The sequence below is a fragment of the Manis pentadactyla genome, chromosome 8 (assembly GCF_030020395.1).
Source record: "Manis pentadactyla isolate mManPen7 chromosome 8, mManPen7.hap1, whole genome shotgun sequence".
NCBI lineage: Eukaryota > Metazoa > Chordata > Mammalia > Pholidota > Manidae > Manis > Manis pentadactyla.
In genome coordinates, this window is record NC_080026.1 from 97,041,798 (window position 1) to 97,069,660 (window position 27,863).

Below are 27,863 nucleotides of genomic sequence, written 5' to 3' on the forward strand. Positions count from 1 at the left end.
TAAGTTGTTTCTAGCTTTTTGCTATTATTACCAACATGCCTATGAACATTCTTATAAATGTGTCCTAGTGGCAATGAGAGTTTCTCTAGGATGTAAAAATATGAAAAATAGTTGTGGAAAATGTTCAGTACTAGGTAATGGCAAATTGTTCACCTAATTCACTATACCAATTAAGTTCCTGATATCAGCGCTTCATAAAGATTACAAAGCCTCCTCCTCATCAGATGGCATTGTCAGATTTAAATTTTTGCTAAGCCAGTGGATTTATAGTAGAATCTCAAGGTGGTTTTAATTTGTATTTTCCCTCATTATTAGAAGTTGAACATCTTATGTTTCCTCTTGAAATGTCTGGTCAGGATATCTGCCTATTTTCTGTGGGGTTATTTTTCTTAATTTATAAAATTTCTTTATATGTTCTGGAAACTAATCTTTGTTAGTATCCAGAAAACCAACTTGATTTGTTTTTTTCCCCCTTCTTTAAAGGTATCTTTTGAGGAAAAAAGTTTTCAGTGTAACATAGTTGGATTTTTTGATCTTTTACTTTATAGTGTATCCTTTCTGTGTCTTAAGAAATCCTTCTTACCTCTACAACATTAATATATTATTTATTTTCTTCTAAAAGTCTTATAGTTTTGCCATTCACATTTAATTCCTTGATATACCTGGAATTGTTTTCTTTTTATTATGGAATGAGGTAATTTTATTTTTCCAAACTGAAAACTAGTTGCCTAAACACTTTTCTAATAAGCCTTCCTTTCCCCATGGATTCACAATGCTAACTCTTTTGTAGCGTAGGTTTCCCTATTTGCATACATCTGTTTGAAGACTATTTCTTCTTTTCCTTTGCACTATTTATCTATACCTATGCTAATACCATACTGTATGTATAATCATAATTTTATAATAAGTGTTGAATCATAAGACAAGTCTTTCCTACCTTGTTTTTCTTCAGTAAGAATGTTTGTTCTTGATCCTTTGCTCTTTCAAACCAATTTTAGAATCAACTTGTCAGGTTCCCCAAAACCTTGTTGAGACTTTGAATTTACATTAATGAATATTCTCACACAAGAATCTGGCATCTCTATGTTTACTTAGGTCCTTTATAATGTTTTTCAGTAAGGTTTTATTATTTTCTTCATTAGAAACAGGAATAATTTGTATTGTTCTTGTATCTTTTTTCAAATTCCCTTTGTTTTGATGTTGCTGATATATATATACATATATATATATATATATATGAGAATAATATACTTTTCTATATTCCTCTTATAGCCATCAGTCTTTCCAAGCTCACTTAAAACCCACAATTGATAGATTCTTTGGAGTTTTCTATGTACAATCCTCCTAACTGAAAATAATGGGAAAAATTATTCCTTTTTTGATACTCCCTAATTTTTTTCTTAGTCTTATTGTTCATTAGAATTTCCATGCTGTATCAAATAGCATTGACTATTCTTTGTAATGGAAGTACATATGTGTTTTATATATTTATTAAATCTGCTTTACTTTTTCCACTTTTTATGTAGTTATTGAGTATTATCTTAAAATCAGAAAAGAACTCTTTTCTTGCTTTTTAAAACATAAACTAAATATTATGCCCTTTTGCGAAGGCCTGAGGGGTCACTGTAGGTATAATATGCATGACCATGAAACCTGCTGTTGCTGCAAGTCTCGTATGTGAGGATTTACTTCTATTTCACAGTGTTAGTTTTCTCTGACCTTTAAATTATATGGTTTAAAATCCATTTTCAACATAAATACATTTGCATATGTTTCCACATTAAAAAATGCTATACTACGTAAATATATAATAATTTAAATTTATCATAAAATGAAATTTTTAAAGCAAATTTGACATAACCAAAAATGCTTTAAAATATTTTATGCTGCATATACATAATGTGGTCTATTAAATATTAAAGGTCTTTGGGGACTATGTAAGAAATAAAGACATAGTACTGATAAGTACTTATGTAGTATCATTGGGGAAACATTTGAGAATAAGATACTAACTCTTGTAAAAAGTTAATTATTAAAACTTCATTCTTCCAAGAAAGTTTATAAAGTTATCGTGGCACAGCTTTCTTAGCTGATGACACATAAAAGCTAAGTCTGCTTTTTTCCTCTCAATGTTGAATGAACAATAATAGAGTGTACTGAGTTTTTAGTTCCAGCCACCAGGAAAACTATTAGTAAAGGAAATATATATGCAAAAGAAAAATTAACTTACAGACTTGGTTTACTTCCTTCTAAAACATCCCGACCTATTTTTTTTATTGAAGTACAGTTAATATACAATCTTATATTCGTTTCAAGTATACAACAGTGGTTCAAATGTTAGCCAGATTATTAAATCCTCACCCCAACTAGTGCAGTTACTGTCTGTCAACACAGAAAGATGTTACAGAATCATTGGCTGTATTCTCCATACTGTGCTACCATCCCCATGACCAATTTATATTATCATTGGGAATTTTTGTGCCCCTTTATCCCCCTCACCCTCTGCACCCACCCACTCCAACCCCTCCCCTATGGTAACCACCAGTCCCTTCTCAGTGTCTGTGAGTCTACTGCTATTCTGTCCATTCTATTTTGCTTTGTTTTTGGATTTTACAAATAAGTGAAATCATATGGTATTTGTCTTTCTCCATGTGACTTATTTCACTTAGCATAATGCCCTCTAGATCCATCCATGTTGTTGCAAATAGCAGGATTTCTTTTCTTTTTATGGATGAATAATATTCCATTGTATATGTACCACATCTTCCTTATCCATTCATCTATTGATGGACACTTTGGTTGCTTTCATATCTTGTCTATTATAAATAATGCAGCAATAAACATAGGGTGCATATATTTTGAATCAGGTATTTTCTTTTCTTCAGGTAAATTCCTAGAAGTAGGATTACTGGGTCATATTGTATTTCTATTTTTAGTTTTCTGAGGAACCTCCATACTGCTTTCCACAGTGGCTGCACAACTAATTTACATTCCCATCACATCCTTGTCAACACTTGTTATTCTTGTCTTTTGAATAGTGGCCATTCTAACTGGTGTGAGGTGCTATCTATTGTGGTTTTGATTTGCATTTCTCTGATGATTAGCACTATGGAGCATCTTTTTATGTGCCTATCTGTATGTCTTCTTTGGAAAAATGTCTGTTCAGGTCATCTGCCCATTTTTCAATTGGTTTATTTGTTTTTTTTGGTGTTGAGTTGTAAGAGTTCTTTATATATTTCAGATGTTAAACCTTTATCAGATAAATCATGTACGAATGTATTCTCCCATACTATAGAGTGACTTTTTATTCTGTTGATGGTGTCCATTGCTGTACAGAAGCTTTTTAGTTTGATGTAGTCCCACTTGTTTAATTTTTATTTTGTTTCTCTTGCCTGGAGAGATATGTCCAGAAAAAATTGCTCATGCTTATGTTTTAAAATACCCCTAGCTCTTTGTGTCTCCACTAAGGCTTCGATACCTACTGACAATATTGCTCAATTATCTGTAAATGACAAATTTCTCCACAGAAAATTCTAGATATTGTATCTCTTCTATCATAACTACATGAAATGAACAACTTCAATTAGGAAATCACATTGCATTTTGCCCACACCGGCTATCCCACCTCTATGACTTTGAGGAAACTAGCTTAGCATCTCTTTTCTCTAAATGGTCTAAATGTATGTTTCAGGACTATCTCAGACACTGGATTCGGTTATGCTAAAATTGATCGCTATTTTTAACATCAGTGAAAGAAAAGTCCAAATGAAATAAACCAGAAGATAATAAGCTGTATAAATTGCTCATGGACAGAGGTTTTTTTCTAAGAGTTCTGGATCTATGATTATTCCAAGACTCAGAACCAGCCAACACTAGCCCTAGGAACTAAAGTCAGGGTCAGTGAGAAGACTTTACCCACCCCATCCACTGCCTCAACAGCTAGAGACTGAAGGTCAACAATATGGCCTAACATGGGGAAGTCTAAGAGGCCCGGGCATAAGCCTGTCTGTGAAAGAATCAGAGAGGAGTTAGACGTCACAGAGAGGAGGAACCCAGGTAGGAAGGCCTCTGCAACTTACAGACCTTAGTATATGAGTTCTTGATTTGGAAACCTGTATTTATGTTTCTTGTTCTCCAGTGTTGTGCCTCCTATTCCTGTTCTCTTGGCCATGTTGAAAAGCATAAATACTTAGCCTTACCCTTCATTTTCAAGATGATGGACTGACAAGTACCATAAGCTAGTGGCACTTGCAAAAAGGGTTCCTAAAGGACTTCTTCGTATTGAGCACACATGCCAAGTCATTGATAGGCCCAAAATCATTAGTGAAAGAGAGCAAACTTATTTTTATATGTGTGTGTGTATATATATATATATCTGCAAATCATATTTATCTACTATAGTTTTTGCCAACCACTTTATAATTCACCACATTTAGTGAATGAAATATGAATAAGCATTTTGTTTACTTTCTGACCCAGTGTTTTTATATATTAATAGCATATTGTTATTATTGGTATTTTTTCCTATCTAAAAAATACTTTACTGGAATAATATCCAAAAAAAACGTAAAGAACTTTTTAAAATGTATATAGAGGCAAAAATCCTATAGAAAAATAAGCAAACAATAATGCAATTTATAGAAAGAGATTTGTGCTTTAAATATATAAAATGATGTTCAGTCTCAGTCATAATAAGGGAAATGCAAATTAAACTCATACTGAGATATCATTTCTAACCCATCAGACTGGAAAATATTCAAAAGTTACAATACACTCTGTTGGTGAGGATGTGGGAAAATGTACTTTTTTTAGGGGGGAGGATAGGGGAAATGTACTCTTAAACATTACTTGTGGAAATAAAAAATGGTCCAACTCCTATAATGGGGAGCTTGGCAATATCTAAAAAAACTACTTATGTGTTTACCCGTTGAACCAGAAATTCTACCTCTGAAATTTATCCTAAAAGTACACCCCCCGCAATACAAAACTACATATGCAAAATATTACTCATTGGAGCATTACTTGTAATTGCAAAACACTGAGAACTCGTTGTGAGCATCCACACTTAAAAGATGGAGTCAGTGAACTACAGTATATCCATACAGTAAGGTGCGATGCAACTGTAAAAAAGAATGAGGAAGATCTCTGTGAATTGATAGGCAGTGATTTCAAAAGATATTTTTAAGTGGATATTTTTAAAAGCAAAGCACAAAATAGCACATATACTGTGTAAAAATTGAGAAAATGAGAAATGCACATATATCTGTTAACTTTACAGAAAGAAACACAGGAAGACAAACCAGAAAATAGTAAAATTGGGTACCTGCAGGGGTGGGGGAAGAGGCACAGGGTAAAAGGAGGTGACAGTTCTCTTTATTGGAGGTTTTACTTTTGGAAACATGTTAATGTACATTTTTTTAAAAAATGAACAAGGATAGAAGGAAGGGAGTAAAACTGAAAGCAAGCCAAAACACACAAACTCAACATTGTTTTCAATCTTCAGTAAAATGAGCCAACCTGAAGTGGGGTAAAAAAAAAAAAAAAGAACTAATCTAGGTAACATCCTGAACACGTATTTGAGTGAATGGGAGAACAGCAGACCAATTCTGAACTCCTTTTAGTAGATTTGTTGTTTTATGGAGCTAGAGGTGAAGCAATTCTGAAGCTGTTTTAGATGTATTGTAAAACTGAGAAGTGTGTTGATATTGTTGGGAGCCAGGGTTCTCATTGTAGAAGCAAGAAAATAATAAATAATAATAATAATGGAATGGGGAAAGGAAAGAAGGAACCCTGTGGGGATGAATTAGAATTGGTGTCAACTCAGTTTCTAAAATAGTTCTCTGTATACATTTATACATATGTACACATTTATGTATATAAGTGTGTATGTATATCCGTGAGTGTGGGTACATGCATACTTTCTAGCTCTATTGACTGGCAGGATCCAAAAGCAAAGAACACACCTTTACCCACATCTTGGTCTCTAATACCATTCCACCTTAATAGGAACCAGGTATCCTTGGAGAAATGGCTGATCCCAGGGCTGGTGTAGGGTGAGTATAAGGTGAACCCAGAACATTATGCCAGAAAGTAAGGAAGTGCTCAAAGAAAGTGTGAGGTCAGGTCCAAGGACACCAGAACCCAACTTGATGGGACTCCCACTGGTAAAACTGGAACATTTTGAGCACCAAACTAATTAAGAACTATAATAGATTATAAACCACTGATAAAAATAATCTGTGTCTCCTTATTGTAATAAATAGATCAACAATAATAAATGAGAGGGAGTAAGCTCTCACATAGAGTAGAATGACAAGAGTTAACTAGTAAATGTGACAAGAGGGCTGGAGCTGGAAAATCATCACAGTGTAAGTTACGTGAGTTAAGAATCCCAGGTGGACACTGAATCTGGAAGAGGTGGTGGGGACGTCTGATGAGAAATAGAATGTTTACATGGTCTTAAGGTCTCTATCAACAGACTGCTTGTTAGACTGTAGGGCAAAAAATAGTAACTACACATGGAGAAGTAAGACAGCACCTTCATCAGGTTGATCAAAATTAATATCACCAGTGAAAAGCTAGACATAATATAATTCTAACCATAATACCCTGAGAAGGACACATCATCATTTTTCTAGTGTTCTGGCCACTAATGCATCATCTGAATTTGATCAGAGGAAATATCAGGCAAACAAAAAATGAAAATCACTCTTTTAAATATGGAGTAGGGGAAGGCTGTGTTCTTCAAAAACGTCCCTGTCACAAAAGTAAAAGAAAGACTGGGGAAATGTTCAAGAATGAGGAAAACTAAAAATACAAATCCTAGACTAGATTCTATCCTGGAAGGAAAAAAATGCTATCACGGGTCATTGACAAAACTGGAATATGGACAGTAGGTTAGATAACAGTATTCTAACAGTGTACTGAAGTTAATGACTGCAGTTATGTATGAGAAAAGTCTTATTAGGAAAGATACACTGATTTAAAGTAACTCAGAGGTAAGAAAGTAAAACTTGCTTTCAAATAGTTCAGGGAAAAAGTTGTATAAAGAGAGATTATGCATAAAAGGAGCAAAGTGTAAATAAAAAATGCATCTGGACAAAGGACATGTGGGTGATTTTCACATTATTTTTATTCTTGCAATTTTTCTCTGAATTGAAAATCATTTCCAAATAAGGTTTTTTAAAAGTATACTTTAAGCCAGCTAATAATTAAAAATCTAAACTTAAAAAATTACATAGGGAATAGAATTCGTGCCTCATATCAAATTAACCGAGTATCATAATTCCTACAAGTGGTAAAGATACCTCAAGACAAATGCTGGGCATAGAAGCCACAGGGCATAAATATGCAAAGAAGTAAAAAGCTAACCTTTTCAAACAATATTGCTTCTCTCTCACTTACCAACTTTACATTTCCCTGTCTGGCCCCGGAAGATGACTGGTTAGCCAGAGACGGGTAAGATTCCTCAAGGGAGGAACAACCTAAGACAGGCACAGTCGCAGGGGGGCCATCAGGTGAGAAATTGGGGATCAACAGAGGTGAGGCTTAGAACCTCACCCCCCCTGTTTTGTGAGAAATCTTCTGCATCCATGGATGTTTTATTGCCCTGGTCTAGCTTGGATTAACACATAGTCTACAGGCACACACCTGATCATCTACATTTGCTCTCTTACAACGCTAAACTATGTTTTCTACCTTTATCTTACATCTACCTACCACTTCAGCATTTTATTAAAAATAATAATAATAATAATAATAATAATAATAAAGGGAGAAATGTGGGATCCACATATAAATCAAGTATAAAAATCAAACAAATATTCATATTTGACCTGATTGTTTATAGTTCATAATGCGTGATCAAAACCGAAAGTTTCTGTGATGACTGCCCTTGTACTGTTCACCATGTAAGAACTTACTCACTATGTAAGAATTTGTTCACCATGTAAGAACTTGTTCGTTATGCTTCAGAAGATTGGAGACTGTTGAGAATTAGGCTTGGGGTGGATTAATGATTGTGCATTGAGCATTGACTCCCCTATACAGAATTCTATTGTTGTTAACAACCATTTGATCAATAAATATGAGAGATGCCCTCTCAAAAAAAAAAAAAAAAATTACATAGGGAAACATTATGCAATGTGAAATAAGCCAGACACTCCAAAGGACAAATGTTGTGTGATCCTACTCAGTAGCTAGAATAGGCAAATTCAGAGTCAGAAAGTAGAATAGCAGTTACCAGAGGTCAGGAGTAGGGAGGAATGGAGAGTTACTGTTTAATAGGTATAGAGTTTCTGTTGGAGTAATGAAAACTTCTGGAAGTCAAGAGAGGTGATGATTACACAGCACTGCAAAATGTACTTAATGCTGTGAATTGTGCTGTATTATATTATGTCTTAATATTATGTATTACATGAATTGTAATAAAAATGGTTAAAATGGCAAGTTTTAGGTCATGTTATTCTTTGGTGGGAAATAGGTTATATTTTATACAATAAAAATTTATCTTGGAATGTTTATTCATACTATGAAAAAATTCCCTATGATTCTTTAAATATAAATTCCCTTTGTTTATTTAAACCATTTTATACAACTTTTAGGATTCACATCAACTACTTTATGAAGGTTCCAATTATAATTGATTATGTAACATCTGTAGTTTATCTCAGTTGGCTTTTAAAAATAGATTATTGAAAAATTGATATTCACCTGGGGCAGAGGTCTTAGCTTTCCTCCACATTCAGGTTTTCTACTTGTCAAAGCAGATGTCTTTTCAGAGTTCTTCACTTCAGTCATCGGCTAGCTCTTCTCTTAGAAAGAGGATGCCTGGTACTTACGCTTCACCAAAATATTTCATGAACATAAGCTTTTCTTTTTCTCACAAAGATCATACCAGAAGGCATGAGGAAAACAGATGTTGCTTATAAGGCTTCTAATAGACGTGTTTCCATTGTAAGCTGATCTCACTGAATTTGGCAACTGCTCCATTCACTGTGTGAGCTGAGCATTTTAATCTCACAGTCTGGCTGAAAGATAATATTGACCTTTGTTACCTGAAAATTCAATGATAAAATATTCTTACTAAACCTCTTGAGAGAGTGATTTCATGTTCTAAGCAAACATCTTCAAAATACATCACTCCATTAACCAAATTAATTTTATTATTTGGCTGGGAATACTTACTTTATCAGATACAGAACATTCCCCAAGTCTGTCATAGAAAAGCCTGTATGATCAGAATGGCAGGGGAAAAACGGGACATAAATCTCTTATAGTGCTCTTACAGATCATTATACCACAACTTCTCAATTAATCTTCACCCCCCAGGCTGCCCAGGGCCTAAGGGAAGGCCTAGAAGTCTGTCTACAGAACAGTTTCGCATTATCATCTGTTCTTCTAAGTATTTGAGTATACAGCTACAGCAGCTCAGGTTTCCCCTAGAGGGCACATAGCCCCAGATACTTCTGTTTTGACCTATCTTTTTTGTAACTACAGCGCTTTTCTTTTTCTTTTTTTTTCATAGTTTTATTGCAGTATAGTTGACAAACAATAAACTGCACACATTTGAAGTGTACAATTTGACAAATGTCAACATATGTATACACACATGAAACCATCACTGGGGACATATCCACTGCTCCCATGCTCCTTTGTAATCCTGCCTTCTTGTCCCTTCTCATCCCCATTTGGATTGTTTCCTGTTTGGGGCTATTACAAATAAAGTCGCTGTGAATGTTTATCTACAAATCTTTGTGTGGATATGTGCTTTCATTTACCTTGGGTTAAATACCTGGAAATAGAATGACTGACTGGGTCATATGGTAGGTATATCTTTAACTTTTTAAGACACTGATAAATGGTTTTCCAAAGTAGTCTTACCATTTTATATTCCCATAATCAGTATAGAGAGTTCCAATCAATTACAGCCTTGTCAGCACTTGGTATGTTCAGCCTTTTTAATTTTAGCCATTCTAGTGGGTTGGCAGTGGTATCTAATTGGGGTTTTCATGTGCATTTCTCTTGAATGAATGATGGTGTTGAACATCTTCATGTCCTTATTTGGCATCTGTTTATCTTTTTTGTTTAAGTGTTTATTCAACACTTTTGCCCAATCATTATTGGGATGTTTCTTGTTATTGAGGTGTAAAAGTGTTTAATTTGGTAATGTCCAATTATTTTTTTCTTTTATAAAAGCTTGTACTTTCTATGTCTTAAGAGATCTTTGGCATATTCAAAATCAGTAGGGTTTTCTCTTATGTTTTCAGAGTTTTGTAGTTTTCGCTCTTAGAATTAGATCTATGATCCATTTCAAATTAACTTTTGTAGATATGTGAGGTGAAGATTGAAGTGGTTGGTTTGTTTTTCACATATGCCTTCCAGCTGTTCTGAGACCATATGTTTAAAAGATTGTCCTTTCTCCATTGAATTGCTTTGATACCTTTGTCAAAAATCAGTTGACCATACAGAAGTAGGTTATTTTGAGACTCTCTATTCGACTTCATTGTTGTATTTGTCTATCTTTATGCCAATACCATAGTACCTTAATTATTTTAGTTCTATAATAAGTTTAAGTCAAGTAGTCTTCTTTTTCAAATTTGTGTTTTGTTTTGACAAAGTTCTTTCCATTTCCACATAAATTTTAGAATCAGCTTGTCAGTTACCTTTCCATTTCCACGTAAATTTTAGAATCAGTTATCAGTTTCTATAAGAAAAGCTTGCTGGAATTTTGATTGGTATCACATTAAATCAATAGAAAAATTTCCACAGAGCTGATAACAATATTGAATCTTCCAATCTATCAACACTAGCTATCTCTCCATTTATGTAGGTCTTTTTTATTTCTCTCAGCTTTGTTGTGTCATTTTCAGTGTGCAGGGTCCAAACAGTTTTGTCAGATTTATCTCTAGGTATTTCACATATTTGATGGTATAGTAAATAGTATTTTTAATATCAACTTCTAATTACTCATTGCTAGTACATACAATCACTATCTATACACACATTACTAATATGGAAAGTCAGTTGGTTTTTGTATAGCAATGTTGTTTCCTGCAACTTTACTAACTCATTTAGTAGGTCTAGTAATGTTTTTCTGGATTCCATGGGATTTTCTACATAGATTAGGATTTCTGCATTTCAGCATTATTGACATTGGAGGATATTTAGCAGCATCCCTGGATTCTACCCAGTGAATGCCAGTAACACCCCCTGCCCCGTTGTGAAAACCAGAATTGTCTCCAGACATTGCCAAATGTCCTCGGGGGGGCAGAACTACCCGCTGTGAGGACCATAAACATGGGTCATCGTGCCCGCTACCAATAAAGTATGTTTTACTTCTTTTTTAATCTTGATGCCTTTTATGTATTTATTTTGTTTGTCTTAAACTCTGGCTAAAATCTCTAGTACAGTTTTTAAAAGTAAGCATTCTTTGAATTTTTGTTTTGTCTTGTTTTGTTTTTTCAATTGAAGTATAGTTGACATACTAGTTTCAGGTGTACAAAGTGATTTGACATTTGTATACATTACAAGTGTGCACCACAATAATTGTAGTTATCGTCTGTCTCATACAAAGCTAGTATAACATTATTGACCATATTCCCTATGCTGTACTGCTCATCTCTATGAATTACTTATTTTATAACAATGTGTTTGTACCTTTTAATCCCCTTTACCTATTCATCTGCTGCCCCCACCCCCATTCTCCTCCCCTCCAGCAACCACCAGTTTTTTCTCTGTATTTATGAATCTCTCTGTGGTGGGGGCCAGGAAGGTTATTTGTTTTATTGTTTTTTAGATTCCACAGCTCAGTGAAATCATATGATATTTGTCTTTCTCTGACTTACCTTAGTTATCATAATTCCCTCCAGGTCCATCTAGTCACAAATGGCATTGATCATTTCCTTGTTCTTGACCCTAAGGGGAAAGCATTCCATCATCACCACTAATAGTAAAGTCTTGGACATTGGTCTTAGCAAAATTTTTGTATCTGTCTCCTCAAGCAAGGGCAAAAAAAGGAAAAATAAACAATTGGGACTACGTCAAACTAAAAAGCTTTTGCACAGTAAAGGAAACTGTCAACAAAATTAAAAGACAACCTACTGAATGGGAGAAGATAAGGGGTTAATATCCAAACTATGTAAAGAACTTATACAACTCAACACCCCCAAAATTAATTAATTAATTAAAAAATGGTCAGAGGACCTGGATAAACATTTTTCCAAAAAAGAAATACAGATGGACAATAGACACTTGTAAAGAAGCTCAACATAGCTAATTAGAAGGGAAGTACAAGTCAAAACCACAGTGAGGTACCACCTTATACCTGTCAGATTGGCCACTATACAAAAGGCAAGAAATAATTTTGTTAGCAAGGATGTGGAGAAAAGGGAACCCTTGTAAGATTCCTCAAGGGAGGAACAACCTAAGACAGGCACAGTCGCAGGGGGGTCATCAGGTGAGAAATTGGGGATCAACAGAGGTGAGGCTTAGAACCTCACCCCCCGTTCTGAGAGAAATCTTCTGCATACGTGGATGTTTTATTGCCCTTGTCTAGCTTGGATTAACACATAGTCTACAGGCACACACCTGATCATCTACATTTGCTCTCTTACAACACTAAACTATGTTTTCTACCCTTATCTTGTATCTACCTACCACTTCAGCATTTTATTAAAAATAATAATAATAAAGAGAGAAATGTGGTATCCACATATAAATCAAATATAAAAATCAAATGAGTATTCATATTTGAACTGACTGTTTATAGTTCATAATGCATGAGCAAAACCGAAGGTTTCTGTGATGGCTGCCCTTGTACTGTTCACCATGTAAGAACTTATTCACTATGTAAGAATTTGTTCTCCATGTAAGAACTTGTTCGTTATGCCTCAGAAGATTGGAGACTGATGAAAATTAGGCTTGGGGTGGATTAATGATTGTGCATTGAGCATTGACTCCCCTATACAGAATTTTATTGTTGTTAACAACCATTTGATCAATAAATATGAGAGATGCCCTCACAAAAAAAATAATAAAATAAAGTATACACTTCCAATGGTAAAATAATAAGTAACCGGGATGTAATGAATATAGTCAAGATATTATAACAGCTTGGTATGGTGATAGCTGGTACCTAGAATTGTCATGTATATAAATGTTGAATCACTATGTTGTACACCTGAAACTAATGTAATGTAATACTGTGTGTCAACTACCCTTCAATAAAAAAATAATTATCTACAAAAAAAAAAAGGGAACCCTTGTATACTACTGATTAGAAACTAAATTGATACAGGCAATATGGAAAACAGTACAGAACTTCATCAAAAAATTAAAAATAGAAATATGTGGTCCAGTAATTCCACTTTGGGTATTAACTCAAAGAAAATGACAAACTAATTTGAAAAGATATATGCATCCTTGTGTTCACTGCTTCATTATTTACAATTGCCAAGATATGGAAGCAACTGAAGCATCATTGGTAGATGAATGGATAAAGATGCAGTACATATACAATGGAATATTATTCAGCCACAGAAAAGAAAGAAATCCTGCCATCTGCAACAACATGGATGGACATTCTAAGTGAAATAAGTCAAAGAAAGACAAATACCATAGATTTCACTTATATGTGGCATCTAAAAAAAACAAAAACTGACTCATAAATACAGAAAACAAACTAGTGAGGCAGGGAAATGGGTGAAATAAGTAAAGGGGATTAAAAGGTACCATTATAACTTCCAGTCATAAAATAAATAAGTCACAGGGATATGAAGTACAGCATAGGATATATAGTCAATAGGGTTACAATAACTTTGTGACAAATGGTAACTATACTTATCATGGTGTATGTTTCATAATACATATAAATGTCAAATTGCTATGTTTTACATCTGAAACTAATATGTCAATTATACTTAAGTAAAGTAAACTGATATTAACTGCAAGTTTTTAATAAATGACCTTCATCAGGTTAGGGAAGTTCCCTTCTGTTCCTAGTTTGCCCATAGTTTTTATTAGGAATGTATGTTAGATTTTGTGAAATGCTTTTTGTGTTTCTATTAAGATGATCTTATGGTTGTCTTAGTTAATATGGTAAATTACATTGATAATTTTTAGATTTTTAACCAACCATGCATTTCTGGATAAACCCCACCTGATCATGATTTATTGTCTTTTTTAAAAACTACTGGACTTGATTTGCTAAAATTTTCTTCAGAGTATTTGCATCTTTTCCGATTTCAGTTTCAGTAATGCTGGCCTAAAAAAATGTTGAGAAGTATTCCCTCCTTCTCAGTTTTCTGAAGAGTTTGTATAGCATTGGTATTATTTTCATTCCATAAATATTGGGTAGAATTCACAAGTGACACCATCTGAACCCAGAATTTTCTTTGTGGGAAGTTTTTAACTGTAAAAATCAGTCTCTTTAATAGCTACAAGACTTTTTGGGTTATCTACTTCTTCCTGAGGAAGCTTTGATAGTTTGTTCCCTTCCCGGAATTTGTCCAGTTCATCTAACTTCTCAAATCTATCAGCATAAAGTTATTAACAATGTTTCCTTACTGTCCTTTTAGTGTGTATAGATTCTATAGTGATATCACCTCTCATTCCTAATATTGGTAATTTATGTCTTTTCTCCCTTTTTCCCTAATCAGTTAGTCTAAATGTTTAATTCTGTCCTACATGGACTCCCAGTTCCATCTTCTTAACTCAGTGAGACTATCGGGCTCTGCCTCGCTTGTCCCTCCATGTGTTGTATGGTAATAGTAGGTAATTCTAGGTAGTTAGCTACAGCAATCGTGCAGTTTACCTAATTTGCTTCCCTGTTTTTATGAATCTTTTGATGTATGCCATAGCTGATGTGCAATATTTTTAAAACTTTGTTCACATACTTTGTCTTTATTTTAGTTGTTTCTGAAGAAAGGGTAGATCTGGTTCATCTCATCTTGGTCAGAAGCAGAAGTCCTCAACACTATTTATTCCTTATTAATTTTTATGTTAAGCTAGCCGATGGTGTTTGACTCTAGAAATTATTTCACTGTTACTTCTTGTAGTGAAAGAGAAATGTGAGGTCCTTCATAACTTTTCAGTGCTCAAATTTGTACTTGGAGAGACATCCAGATGAATAGAATTTTATCCAAGTAACAATATGCTAGGAATAACAACAATATAGCAGGAACACAGAAAGACAGGGAGAGGGATAACAACTTTTCAGCTGTAAAGATCCAAGATAATATTATTTGGCCAATATTTCTTCCAACTTATTTCAACCAAAGCTAAAGGGGATGGCACGATAGTTTAGGCTTAAAAAGACTAGACTGACTTGATGATGAGTTGTCATGTCCCAATGAGCTCTTTAAAAGATATAAGGGCAGCTTGTGATGTTAGAGGAAGATCTTTCTAACGCTTGAGGTTTAACACTATTGAGACTGAAGAAAGAAATAGGTGCGTAGACCATTTTTTGTTCTGATTCAATATGACATTTCTGATGCTGTTACATAATACTCATGTTGTTCCTTTTGTCCTGTACTCCCAGGTTTTCTGTCTCAACTGATCACTGACAAGCCCCTGACTGAATGCATCCGTGGTGGCCACTATGCAGCAAGTGTCATAATTAGGCGGACTGGCTGCACCTTTCCTGAAAAGCCAGACTTCCACTGATGGGAAAGCAGGAAGCCCAAGCCCAGGAGTACAGACACTGCCATGACTGCTTCCTGAGAATTCCCATATTAATTAAGAAGAAAATCATCTGTTGTCTTTTCCTACTATAATAGTGTTCATTCTTAATTTAGAGGGTGCAGTAATACTCAGTAGAATCTTTATTCTCTCAACAATCTAAAAAATGATGTTTATTTCCATAGTTTAATAGTGTGCTTAAATGTCAATTAAACAGGACTTTCACATCTCAATGGAAATTTTTATTTCATTTTCAATTACTGGGTAAATTCATGTGTATTTGGTAAATTAATGTCTTTTTACATTTCTGCTTTGAATGCAGATGTAATTTAAATATAGATTTTTAAAAAGAAATTAATCCTAACACATTAATCTTTAGCTTTTTATACAAGTATATTTAATTTAGGAATGTATACATGTGTGTGTGTGTGAATGTACACATATACACATACATTTATATACTACATATATACATGATAAGTGGTTAAATAAGGTTCAAAAATATTTATCTTGCCAAATTATGCCAAATAATCTCTTCAGTGCGTACTCAAACATGTAATAAAATTTTTGGATAATAATTTGCCAAGTTATATGTTACATTACAATATTCAAATCATAATCTTATATTTACTTACGATACTGTGTAATTTGATACAAATAAAAACTTGTCATATCAGAATTTTTTCTGTCTTTGCCCTGTGCTCAACAAACTAAACAAGAAAGATCATTATTTAATATTGGGTCATGAAATGGTGTCTAATTTGTTGATGGAGATAAAAAGAATATGGTAACATTGAAAAATAGTTTAAGATTGAAGACCAATAAGTCACTGTTGTAAGAAAGACAAAGTTGAATAATAGAGCCTCTGGAGTCAGACTTAATTATCTTCATATAACCTTGGGCATGTTACTCAGCCTCTGTGAGCTACAGTTCCCTTTCTATAAAATGGGATAATAACCCCTATGTACAAGATCATTGAGATCATTTGAGAGACAATACCAAATATAAAACACTTGGTATAATGCCTAAAAAGTGCTTAATAAGTATCTGCTATTTTCATCATTATGATTATAGTTGTTGAAGAAGAAAGATAACAGTTATAAAACTAAGTTCAAACTATAGAAAAGGGAGAAAGGGTTCAAGTTTGGGGTCTTTTATGTTTATGAAAACTTTACATTCTCATGCTTGCCTTTTTCTTTTTTTTTAATATTCATATACCATAAAATTTTCCATTTTAAAGTGTTGAATTCAGTGGTATTTTTAGTATACTCACAAAACTGTGCAACCATCACGATTATCTAAATCAAGAACAGTTTCATCACCCCAAAGAAACCCTATAACCTCCTGATTCACCCCACTCCCTATCCCTTGGCAACTACTGATGTATTTTCTGTATAAATTTGCCTATTTCAAACATTCATAAAAATAGAGTCATATAATGTGCATTCTTTTGTGTCTAGCTTCTTTAAGTTAGCTGTTTCAAGGTTCACCCATCTTGTAATATAATATTGGTACATTTTTTTTACCAAAAAATATTCCATTGTATGACTGTTTCATACAGCCTCTGGGTTGTATGAAACAACCTTATTTTGTTTATCCATTCATCAGTTGATGGAAATTTGAGTTGCAAACATTTTTTGGTTATTATGAGTAATGCTGCTATGAAAATTCACATACAGGTTTTTGTGTAGATATATGTTTTCAGTTCTTATGAGAATATACCTAGGAGTGGAATTGCTAGGTCACAAGGTAACATAGATTTTATATACCTTGTTTAACTTTTTGAGAAAGTGCCAAACTTTTTTCCAAAGGGACTGCACCAGTTTGCATTCTGGCCAGCAAGGTTCAAAGGTTTCAATTTCTTCACACCCTTGCCAACTCTTGCTCTTATCTCTTTGTTTGATTATAACCATCTTGGTGGGTGTGAAGTGGTAAATCATTGTTTTGATTGCATTTCCTTAATGACTAATGATACTGGCACCTTTTCATGTACTTATTGGCAATTTATATTTTTTCTTTGGAGAAATGTCTGCTCAGGTCAGTTACCCATTTTTTTAATTGAGTGATTTGTTTTTTTATTATTGGGTTGTAAGAGTTCCTTATATATTCTAGATATGTCTCTTACCAGATACATAATTTACAAAGATTTTCTTCCCTTCCTTCTGTGGCTTGTGTTTCATGTCCTTGATGGTTCTTTAAAGCTCAGATTTTTTAAAATTTGTATGAAGTCCATTTTATCACTTGTGCTTTGGTGTCATATGTAAGAAACCATTGCTTAATCCAAAATCACAAAGAATTATACCTGTGTTCTCTTAGAAGAATTTTATAGTTTTTCTCTTACATTTAAATCTTTGATCCATTTTGAGTTTATTTTTGTATATATGTGAGGTAGGGTGTCTAAATTGATTTGTTGCATGTGGATATCCAGTTGTCCCAGCACCTCACTGAAAAGACTACTTTCTTCACTGTTGAATTGTCTTGGTACCCTCATCAAAAAAACTGACCATAAATGTAAGGTTTTATTTCTGGACTCTCAGTTTTATATATTTATATGTGGGTCCTTACACCAATCTAGACATCTTGATAACTAGAGCTTTGATTTTGAAATCAGGAAGTGAGTCCTCCAACTTTGTCTCTCAGGAGCAGTTAGTTTTGAGTACTGGGGTATGTTTATCACATTAAAACTAATACAGAATGCACTCCTCTTAGATAATTAAGAGGGACAAACTTAGGTAAGAAAGAGTGATAAACCTTTGCTCTACTCTTTTGATGAGAAAATCTCTTACCCCAAAAGGCTATTGATCAAGTACCATTTACCACCTAGGCTTTTCTGATAATCACTATTTATAGTAGGTTCCAAAGTATGCCATTTGGTAGTACTTAAACATGCACACAGATTACATAACTTTCTTGCAATAAAACATAGTTATCAGGATATGTGTTTTCTGTCCTTGAGTTTACAGCATACTCTTTTAGTTCTGTGTTTTAGCAAAGGACAAAGGAAAAATGGCTAGCCTGGTAGACTGGGTCTCAGGAAGCCAGCCTCTGCTGGTTGTTAAGCATTCCCCGCTGTGGCCTATGTTTTTCCATCTTGGAATGAGGAGTAGTTAACCTAGTCCCACTTTATGGCATCATGGTTTAACAGGTAGTTGAAGGGGATGTAGTATGGGGAAAGAATAATGAAGTCAAGAGGATACAAGCTCTGGCCCCAGGTTGGCTGCAAATAGCTGTGTGGCCCTCTTACTCTATGTAATTCACAAGTAGGTGCCTTAGTTGTGACATATCTGAAGTATAGCGTGAGGAAAATCGCAATATTTTCCAGAATCTCTCCCCTGGCATTCGTGCATCTGCATTATCAATAGGTGTTTCCAAGAGGTGGAGAGAATTAGGCCATCTACATATCAGTAGGTAATTACAAGAGCGTCAGAGGGTTTATCTGGACCAGAGAGGTTGAGTGGAGTTCTTTTCTGCTGCAGCCAGGTCAAGAGAGAGACGGGGACGACTGCTTGTAAGATATAAAAGGGTTTCTTAATTTTATTGCTCCCTTTGACTGATTATGGTTTTAGAGATATTTTGCCCCGGGACTTCCCCCCGGAGTACGCGCGCGCTGGCCGACCAGCCTTCGCTAACGCCAGCTGCCTTTGGGACCCTGCCCTCGGGCAGAGGGGCCGAGCGAAGCGGAAATCAGGACTCTCGTGCAACGCTCCGTGCACAGGCTGCCCCGAGGCAGGATGCGGAAACGAAGTTACATGTGGGCGTAGTATGGACCAGTGGTTACAACAGGTTGCCTTGTTTGTATGTGGGAAAAGGCGTTCTTACCTGAGGAGTAAGACTGAGCGCCTGAATATTAATACAGCCGGACTCACACTCCCAGAAGAGAAAGAAAAAAGAGCAAGAGTAGCAACTGTGTTTTCTTATGCTTTTTACATCTTTTCATGATATGTACCTTCAAATACTGTTTTATTTCTCTGAGAGAATCAGAGTAGGACTCCTTAGATCCAGAGTGAGAGAAATATTTTGTCTTGAATAAACCCCAGGCAACTTGGCTAAAACTATTATTTTTACTATCGGTAAAGCAAGTATTATAATTTTTTACCCTTTTAAAATAGAAATGCACATTATAAAGATTGTTTTAGACATACATAAGCCAACCGGGGAAGCATGTGTTTGGCTGGCAGTCTAAAAATACCAGTGTTGAAATATAAAAATATGCACTAATTCATTTCTGTTACTCCATCACCCTCCAAAAAATTTACTTAGTAATATCTCCACTGGATTAAATAGATTTAAAATGTAAATAATTTTTTTTATGATTCAGTAGTAGTTCTCTAGTTCTATGTTCAGTCCTCAGCTTTGTGTACCCTTGGACTAGTTCTTGAACTGATCCGAGGGTTGGTTTTCTCAATTGTTAAGTGAAGATAATACATCCACCCCAGTGAGAGAGCATTAAGAGAATATGTAAGTAAAAACATTTTATAAATAGTAAGAAAAGTTTAAATATGAAGGTTTGATATTTCACAAAGCACCCAAGCAACCCAATGGGGAAAGGAAAATCTTTTCAATAGACATCGCAGTAACAACTAGATATCATACGGGGAAAAAATGAACCTTTGACTCTTACCTCACACCATACATAAAAATTAGCAATAGATCATGGCCATAACATAAAGCTAAAGCTATTACACTTCTAGAAGGGAACATAGGAAAAATATTTTCACAGCTTGGGGGCAGGCTACAGTTTCTTGTAAAAGACTTTGAAAGCACTACCCATAAAAGAAAAAATATTGATAAATTGAACTCCAAAAAAGTTTACACATTTTGTTTACCAAGACACTATTGAGAATATGAATAAACAAGGCACAGGCTAGGATAAAATATTCACAACACGTATATCTGACAAAAGCCTAATTTATATCAAGAATATATTTAAAACTTCTACAACTCAATAATGAAAAGACAAACAGATGACCTTACAAAAGAAAATCTACAAATGGCCAATAAGCATATGATAAAGTATTTAACATTATTGGTCATGAGAGAAATGAACATTAAATCCTCAATGAAATACTATTGCATTAGAATGACTAAAATTTAAATGACAACAAATATTGGAGAGGATGAGAAGCAACATTGCTAATGGAAGTGTAAACTGTGAACAACTACTTTGGAGGAAGACTTGGAAGTTTCTTGCAAACTTAAAACCTATTCTTTGAGCCAGGTGTTCCATTCCTGGTATTTACCCAAGAGAAATGGAGGCATATGTCCACAAAATACTTGGATTAGCCTATTTATAGCAGTTTTGTTCATTGTAGCCAAAACCTGGAAACAGGGTAATTATCCAACAGCAGAAGAATAAATAAAATGGTGGTATATTCAAACAATGGGACAATATTCAACAAAAGAAATTAACCACTGATGTAACAATATGAATCAATCCCAAAGACATTTTACTGAGTGGAAGAAGCCAGACCTGAAGTACTGCAAGCTGTAAGATTCCATATATATGAAGTTCTAGAACAGACAAAACCAACCAATAGAGAAAAAAACTAGAACAAGGATTGGATGTGTAGAGAGAGAAGTGGAAATGAGGGCATTTTTCTAAGCTGACAGTGATGTTCCATAGTGTAACAGGAGTCACACAGGTGTATGCATTTGTCAAAACTCAAAAGAATGTCTCACTTAAGTTGCAAGAATTTTTTTAAATCTCACACACACATAGAACCCTAAGCAAATATTGAACTATAGTTAATGATAAGTATATTGATAGAGAGGAAGTGTATTGATATCTTCAACTTACAATGAAGTGCCTCAAAAACTAGGATGAATGGAAAGAGGGATGGATAGATGAGTAGATAAGTGATAAGACAAATAACAGCAAAATGTTAATTGTAGAATCTAGGTAGTAAATAGATGGATGTTTGATATATAATATTTTTCAACATTTTTGTAGGGTTGAAATTTTTCCAAATGTTGGTAAAAATATAAAGTACTTAGGAAAACCTGTTAAACTTGACTGATAGCAGCATCTCATAAGATAAGACAATACATAATACAAAACCATATACAGATCTTCCTCGGCTTACAATGGGGTTACATGCTGATAAGCCCATCAGAAATTTAAAATATCCTAAGTCAAAAATACATTTAATACACCTAACCTACCGAACATCATAGCTTAGCTTAGCCTAGCCTACCTTAAATGTGTTCAGAGTACTTAACATTAGCCTACAGTTGGGCAAAATCATCTAACACAAAAACTATTTTATAATATAGTTGAATATCTCATGTAATTTGTTGAATACTGTACTGAAAGTGAAAACCCTCATGATCCCAGGGCTGACCAGGAGCTACAGGTCACTGCTGCCTCACAACATCATGAGAGAGTATTTGTAAAGAAAATGAGAAACTTCTGATGGCCAGGATTCTCACCTGGTGTGCCTACATACGTGTGGGCAATACACTGTTATTGACTCTATATGAAGAGCTCTGCCCAGTGCCCTGGGCTGCATGGCTGCAGGAGAGCAGAGGCTGGAGTGGTGGCAGCACCAAGGACAGAGCCAGAGATGGCTGTAGGGGTAGAGAGGCCCAAAGGCAGAGACCAGCTTGCTGTGTGCAGACTTGCTCTGAGTGGATGGAATTCTAGTAATTGACCTGTCACCATGGGAATAAAGTTGGTTATAACCCTTTTCCCCCTGAACGTTCCATTGTCATTCCTCAGTCTCACTGAATCAAGAGTGAACTTGCCAGGGCTGAACACCTAGGGCAAGATAGTAGTGTACCACACAGGTCACTAGCCCCAGGGAAAAAAATCAAAACTCAAAATTCAAAGTTCAGTTTCTTCTAAATACCTATTGCTTTTGCACCATTGTGAAGTCCAAAAATTGTTAAGTTGAACCATAGTAAGTTAAGGACCATCTATATATTATCTACTACAAAATGTAATTTTTTTACATCAACTCCGTGACAAAACTAGCCAGTCTTGGGCTACTGCAAGCCTTCTTGAAGCTGCCAAACTCCTCTTCTGGGTATAGAACACCCTGTCCTCATCCCACAACCGAGCTGGTAATGGGAATATTCATGAAATACCTTGGCAAACACCAACCAGACAGACCTCTTCCCACCCAGACCCCTGAACTCACTGCTTTCTGCTCTGCCCTCTGAAGCATCCCTTCTGATCACCGGAAAATTCCTAATTGACCAATCCAATGGCTAGTTTTCAGTCCTTACCCTACCTCACCTCTTCTCAGCATCAAGAGGACCACACCCTCTTGAAAATTCTTCTTCCCTTGGTTTTTACGCAACTGCTTTTTCCCCTTATTATCTCACCTCCTCTACAACTTCTTCTTAGTCTGCTTTAGGAGCACCTCTCTGTCCTCTTTGGAGTTAAGAAGCCTCCACCCCCACAAGCCCTTTGTCACCTATAATCTCCTCCTAGGTGACCAGTTTAACTCCCATGAATTCATCTATCACCTAATTAGTCTCAAATCTCTATTTCTAACCCTGATCCCCTCCTGAACTTTAGGCTTGAAACCTACAGGTCAGCCCTTTGCGATATTCTGCAGACCCTTTGATTGCAGAACAAAACTTACCTTCTCTTGAATGCCTAGGCCCAGTCTATTCCTCCCACTTTTTCTGTCCCCATTAGTAGAAATAATTCTTCCTGACTTTTTCCCTCCTTCACCCACATATCTACATGATCACCAAGATCTGTCAGCTCGCTCTTAAATCGCTTCCTTGCCTCTTCATCCCCCCAGATGTAATCTAGACCTCATCATGTCTAACTAAGTTCCCCAACTCTAGTTCTTCCCCTTTCTTGGTCAGCACCCCCTCACCGTGGGGGATGCCTTGCTACAACAGAAACACAAGCACGGTCCCTAGTCTTTTTCTGTTCCTTCATCATTTTAACAACTTTCCTACTGCCTTCCCTCTTTATAACACTTCACTCCAGCTCAAACATCTTATAACTATGCTCATGTCTCTCTATCTGGATCAATGTTTTCCTTCTACAACTTCTCATTTGTAGATCCAATATAAAAAACAGGTCATTTAAAATTTTTTCTCTAATCTTCTCAGATAAGTAGTTGCTGCTCCATTTGTTTTTCCTCTTACGGTATATTTTATATTTCCTTATTATAGTTTATATACTCATATGTATCATATAATTGTTTATTGATGTGTATATTATCTTCTAAGGCAGGAATGTCCTTTGTTACATAGTAGATGATGAATAAATGTTTGCCCAGTGAATTCCTTACTTCTCCAGATCTCTATAATGAGTTAGAGTCTTGGGGATGTCAGGGTCATCAAGGATTTTAGCTGCCAGAATAGCTATAATTGTTCATATTTTTTCGTTATATTTCTGCTCACAATCTCCATACTGGAACACTTCTTTCTTCCCTATTCAGCTCCATTCTTAGAAGTCTGCCCCCTCAAGGAACAAGAGAAAGATTACCATAGCTGAACTACCTTCTCTCCCCCTGCTAATCACATAATCTACATATAAGTGAAATGCAATCATGTGGTATAGTGTCAGCTTTTATCCTTTGTGGTTTTGATTCTTTCTCAACTCAGAAAAAAAGCTATAGTACGGGGGACCTGGAACTTAAGGACTGGACTCTAGTCTAATCTTTGTATTAACTAGTTATTAAAAGAGTCAGCGATTCCACCATTCCAAGCTTCAGTTTCTCTTCTTTAAAATGACTTGGTGTGAAACATTTGTGAAGACCTAGCACAGTGTATAAATTCCCAAGAGTCATTCATTCATCAAACAAACATTCACTGCTTACAAAGTATCAAGGAATGTGCTAGGTGCAGGGATATAGCACTCAATAAAAATGTGAGTTTGTTTTTTTGCAAGTGTTCTTATGCTTTTATTATTCTGAATAGTGTTGTTTCTTTCCTACCTAATTATTCCTTGACCAAAACAATTTTTCTCTGGATTCCTCCTTTAAGGTCTGCTAAGTAACAAAGTGGTGAGTAATAGCATGGGCTTAAGCCAGACTTTCAAGGTTTGAATCCAGGCTCTGCCACTTCTTAGCTGTGAGACACTGGGTAAGTTGCTTAACTTGGTGTTTTGCTTTTTTCGTTGTTAAAGCTCAGTAATACCTATCACATCAGGTTGTTGTAAAGAATAAAAGTGTTAATACATGTAAGTCTTAAAATGTATTTGGCATTAAGTAAAGTGCTTAAGAAGTGGTAGCTACTATTTGTTATCTATAGTTCATAGGATACTTACCTCACCATGAAAATCAGTCTCATGAAAAACAGTTAGATTAGAGACCATGTTTCTCATTTAAATTCATTAAAAACTTTGCTTAGAAATTTTCTCATGGACCTGCTTTGTATGGTATGGTAGCTACTGGCCCTGAGTGGCTATTGAGCATTTGAAACGTGGCTAGCTGGAAGAGTAGTGCTCAAGTATGGAATGCCTCAGATTTTTAAAGCTTAGAAAAGAGATATCAGTGAAAATAATAGGGTAAGGAATGCCAAAAGTCTACCGCTCTATAAAAGCAGCTAAAAAAATAGTATAAACTGTCAGAATCAACTTTTTCATAATTCTGGGAAATAATAAAAAACTTAAAGCAACTTGGGGGGCACTTCTTTAAGAAAGATGGCTATATTTTGATAAGACACTGAGCTTTGTGACATTTTAACTTGCCCTAGTCTCATCCCCCACACTCAAAGGAATGCAAGAAACAAGACAATATGGCCCATACATGGGAAAAAAGCAACCAGTATAAGACTGTTCCTGAAGAAGCCCAGATATTGGACTTACTGGACAAAGACTTTAATTAATCCATTTTAAGTATGTGCAAACAGCTAAAAGAAAACATGTCTAAAGAACTAAAGGAAAGCATGTTGTCTCACCAAACAGAGTATGTCAATAAGGAGAAAATATAGAAAGGAACTAAATAGATACTCTGGAGTTGAAATTACAATAACTCAAATGAAAAATTCACTAGAGGGGCTTAATAGAAGATTTGAACAGACAGAAGAAAGATTAAGAGAACTTGAAGGGAGATTACTTAATTAAGATTACTTAATCTGAGGAACAGAAAGAATCAGAATACAAATAAATAGTTCCTAAGAGACCCATAGAACACCATCAAACATACCAACGTGCACATAATAGGAATCTCAGGAGGAAGAAGAGAAAGAATATGTGAATAAATAATGGCTGAAAATTCCCAAATTTGATGGCAAACATTAAGCTATACATCCAGTAAGATCAATAATCTCCAAGTAGGGTAAACTTTCAACTTTAAACATTTTAAATCAAACTGTCAAAGCACAAAGACAAAGAAAGAATCCCGAAAGCAACAAGAGAGAAGTGACTCACATACAAGGAATCCTCAGTAAGATTAACTGCTGATTTCTCATGAGAAATCAAGGAATCCAAACGACAGTAGGTCAAGAGGATAAGAACCCTAGCCACAGACTGGGAGAAAATATTTGCAAAAAAAACTTATCTAATAAAGAACTGTTCTCTAAAATATACTAAGAACTCTTAAAAACAAACAGTGAGAAAACAAAGAGCTTGATTTTAAAGTATGACAACTACCTGGCTGTATAACTTCCAAACCAGGGGCCCCAGTGCTCCTGGACATGCTGTGAGCTGCCCAGTGTCTTATTAATAAATTCTCTCTCTCTGCTTAAATAAATAAATGAGCCAAAGACCTGAATGGACATCTCACCAAAGAAGTTATACATATGAAATATAATTATATTAAGATGTTCAACATCATATGTTATTAGGGAACTGCAAATTAAAACAACTTCACACCTATTAAAATGACCAAAACCAAGAACACCAACAACACGAAATGCTGGTGAGAATGTAGAGCAACAGGAGCCTCGTTTGTTGCTGATAAGAATGCAAAATGGTACAGGCACTTTGGAAGACAGTTTGATGGTTTCTTCCAAACTAAACACACTGTTATCATATGATTCAGCAATCGTGCTCCTTGGTATTCACCCAAAGGAGCTGAAAACTTATGTCCACAAAAAACCTACACACAGATCTTTATAGCAGCTTTATTCATAATTGTCAAAACCTGGAGACAATCAAGATGTCCTTCAATAGGTGAATGAATAAACAAACTACAGTATATCCAGACAACGGAATATTATTCAGCACTAAAACAAGCTATCAAGCCATGAGAAGACATGCAGAAAAACTTAAATACATATTGCTAAGTGAAAGAAGCCAATCTGAAAAGTCTATGTATGATTCCAAATATGACATTTTAGAAAAGGCAAAATTATGGACACAGTGAAAAGATCAGTGGTTGCCAGAAGTTGAGGGCAGGTATGGATGAACACAAATAAATGTTCCCATGTGTGGGCCAGATAATTTTTAGGAAAGTAAAACTATTCTGTACGATACTGTAAGTGAGTACATGCCATTATGCATTTGTCCAAACCCACAATGTAAACTATGGCTTTGGGGTGACAATAATGTGTCACTGTGGGTACATCAATCCTACCACTCGGGCATGGAAGCTTGGTAGGGGAGAAGGCAGTGCATGGAGGGGAGGCAGGGAGTATATGATAATTCCCTGGACTTTTTTTTATCATATATCATTGATATACAATCTTATGAAGGTTTCACATGAACAACATTGTGGTTTCAACATTCACCCATATTATCAAGTCCTCACCCCCCCCCACTAAGGTCACTATCAGAGTAGTAAGATGTTCTCATGGTAATTCCCTGTACTTTCTATTCAGTTTTCTGTAAACCTAAACTACTTTTAAAAAATTACGTCTATTAAAAATTTTAAAGCCATGGGATGACATATTATTCAAAGTGCTGACAGAAAAAAGACTATTGACCAAGAGTCCAGTAAAAATATCCTTCAAAACTGAAGGTGAAATTGAGATTTCCCAGATAAAAGCTGAGGGTGTTCATTGCTGGCCAACCTACCCTAAAGATATGTTAATACCCTAAAGATATGTAATGTCCTTCAGGCTGAAATGAAAAATGTTGACTCAAATCCACACAAAGAAATAACACTGGTAGGGGTGACTACATGGGTAAATATAAAAAACTGGATGGGTAAGTATTTTTAGAGTTATGTATTTTTTTGGTAACTCTTCTGTTATCCTATCTGATTTAAAAGATAATTGCATGAATATATACACTTGTCAAAATTCATTAAACTATAAACTAAAAAGTTTTTCTG

At 35.1% G+C, this 27,863-nt stretch overlaps 1 protein-coding gene across 4 annotated transcripts in view; it reads left to right on the forward strand.

Annotated features, from left to right (window-relative positions):
• ADK (adenosine kinase) overlaps nucleotides 1-16,357 on the forward strand; it is a 577,911-nt gene extending 561,554 nt beyond the window's left edge. For all 4 annotated transcript variants that reach the window (XM_036928604.2, XM_036928605.2, XM_036928602.2 and 1 more), the window contains one exon: nucleotides 15,539-16,357. In XM_036928604.2, the coding sequence (XP_036784499.1) occupies nucleotides 15,539-15,663 (125 nt within the window). In that variant the 3' untranslated portion in view covers nucleotides 15,664-16,357. The remainder of the gene's footprint in view (nucleotides 1-15,538) is intronic.
• The last annotated feature ends 11,506 nt before the right edge of the window (nucleotides 16,358-27,863 follow it).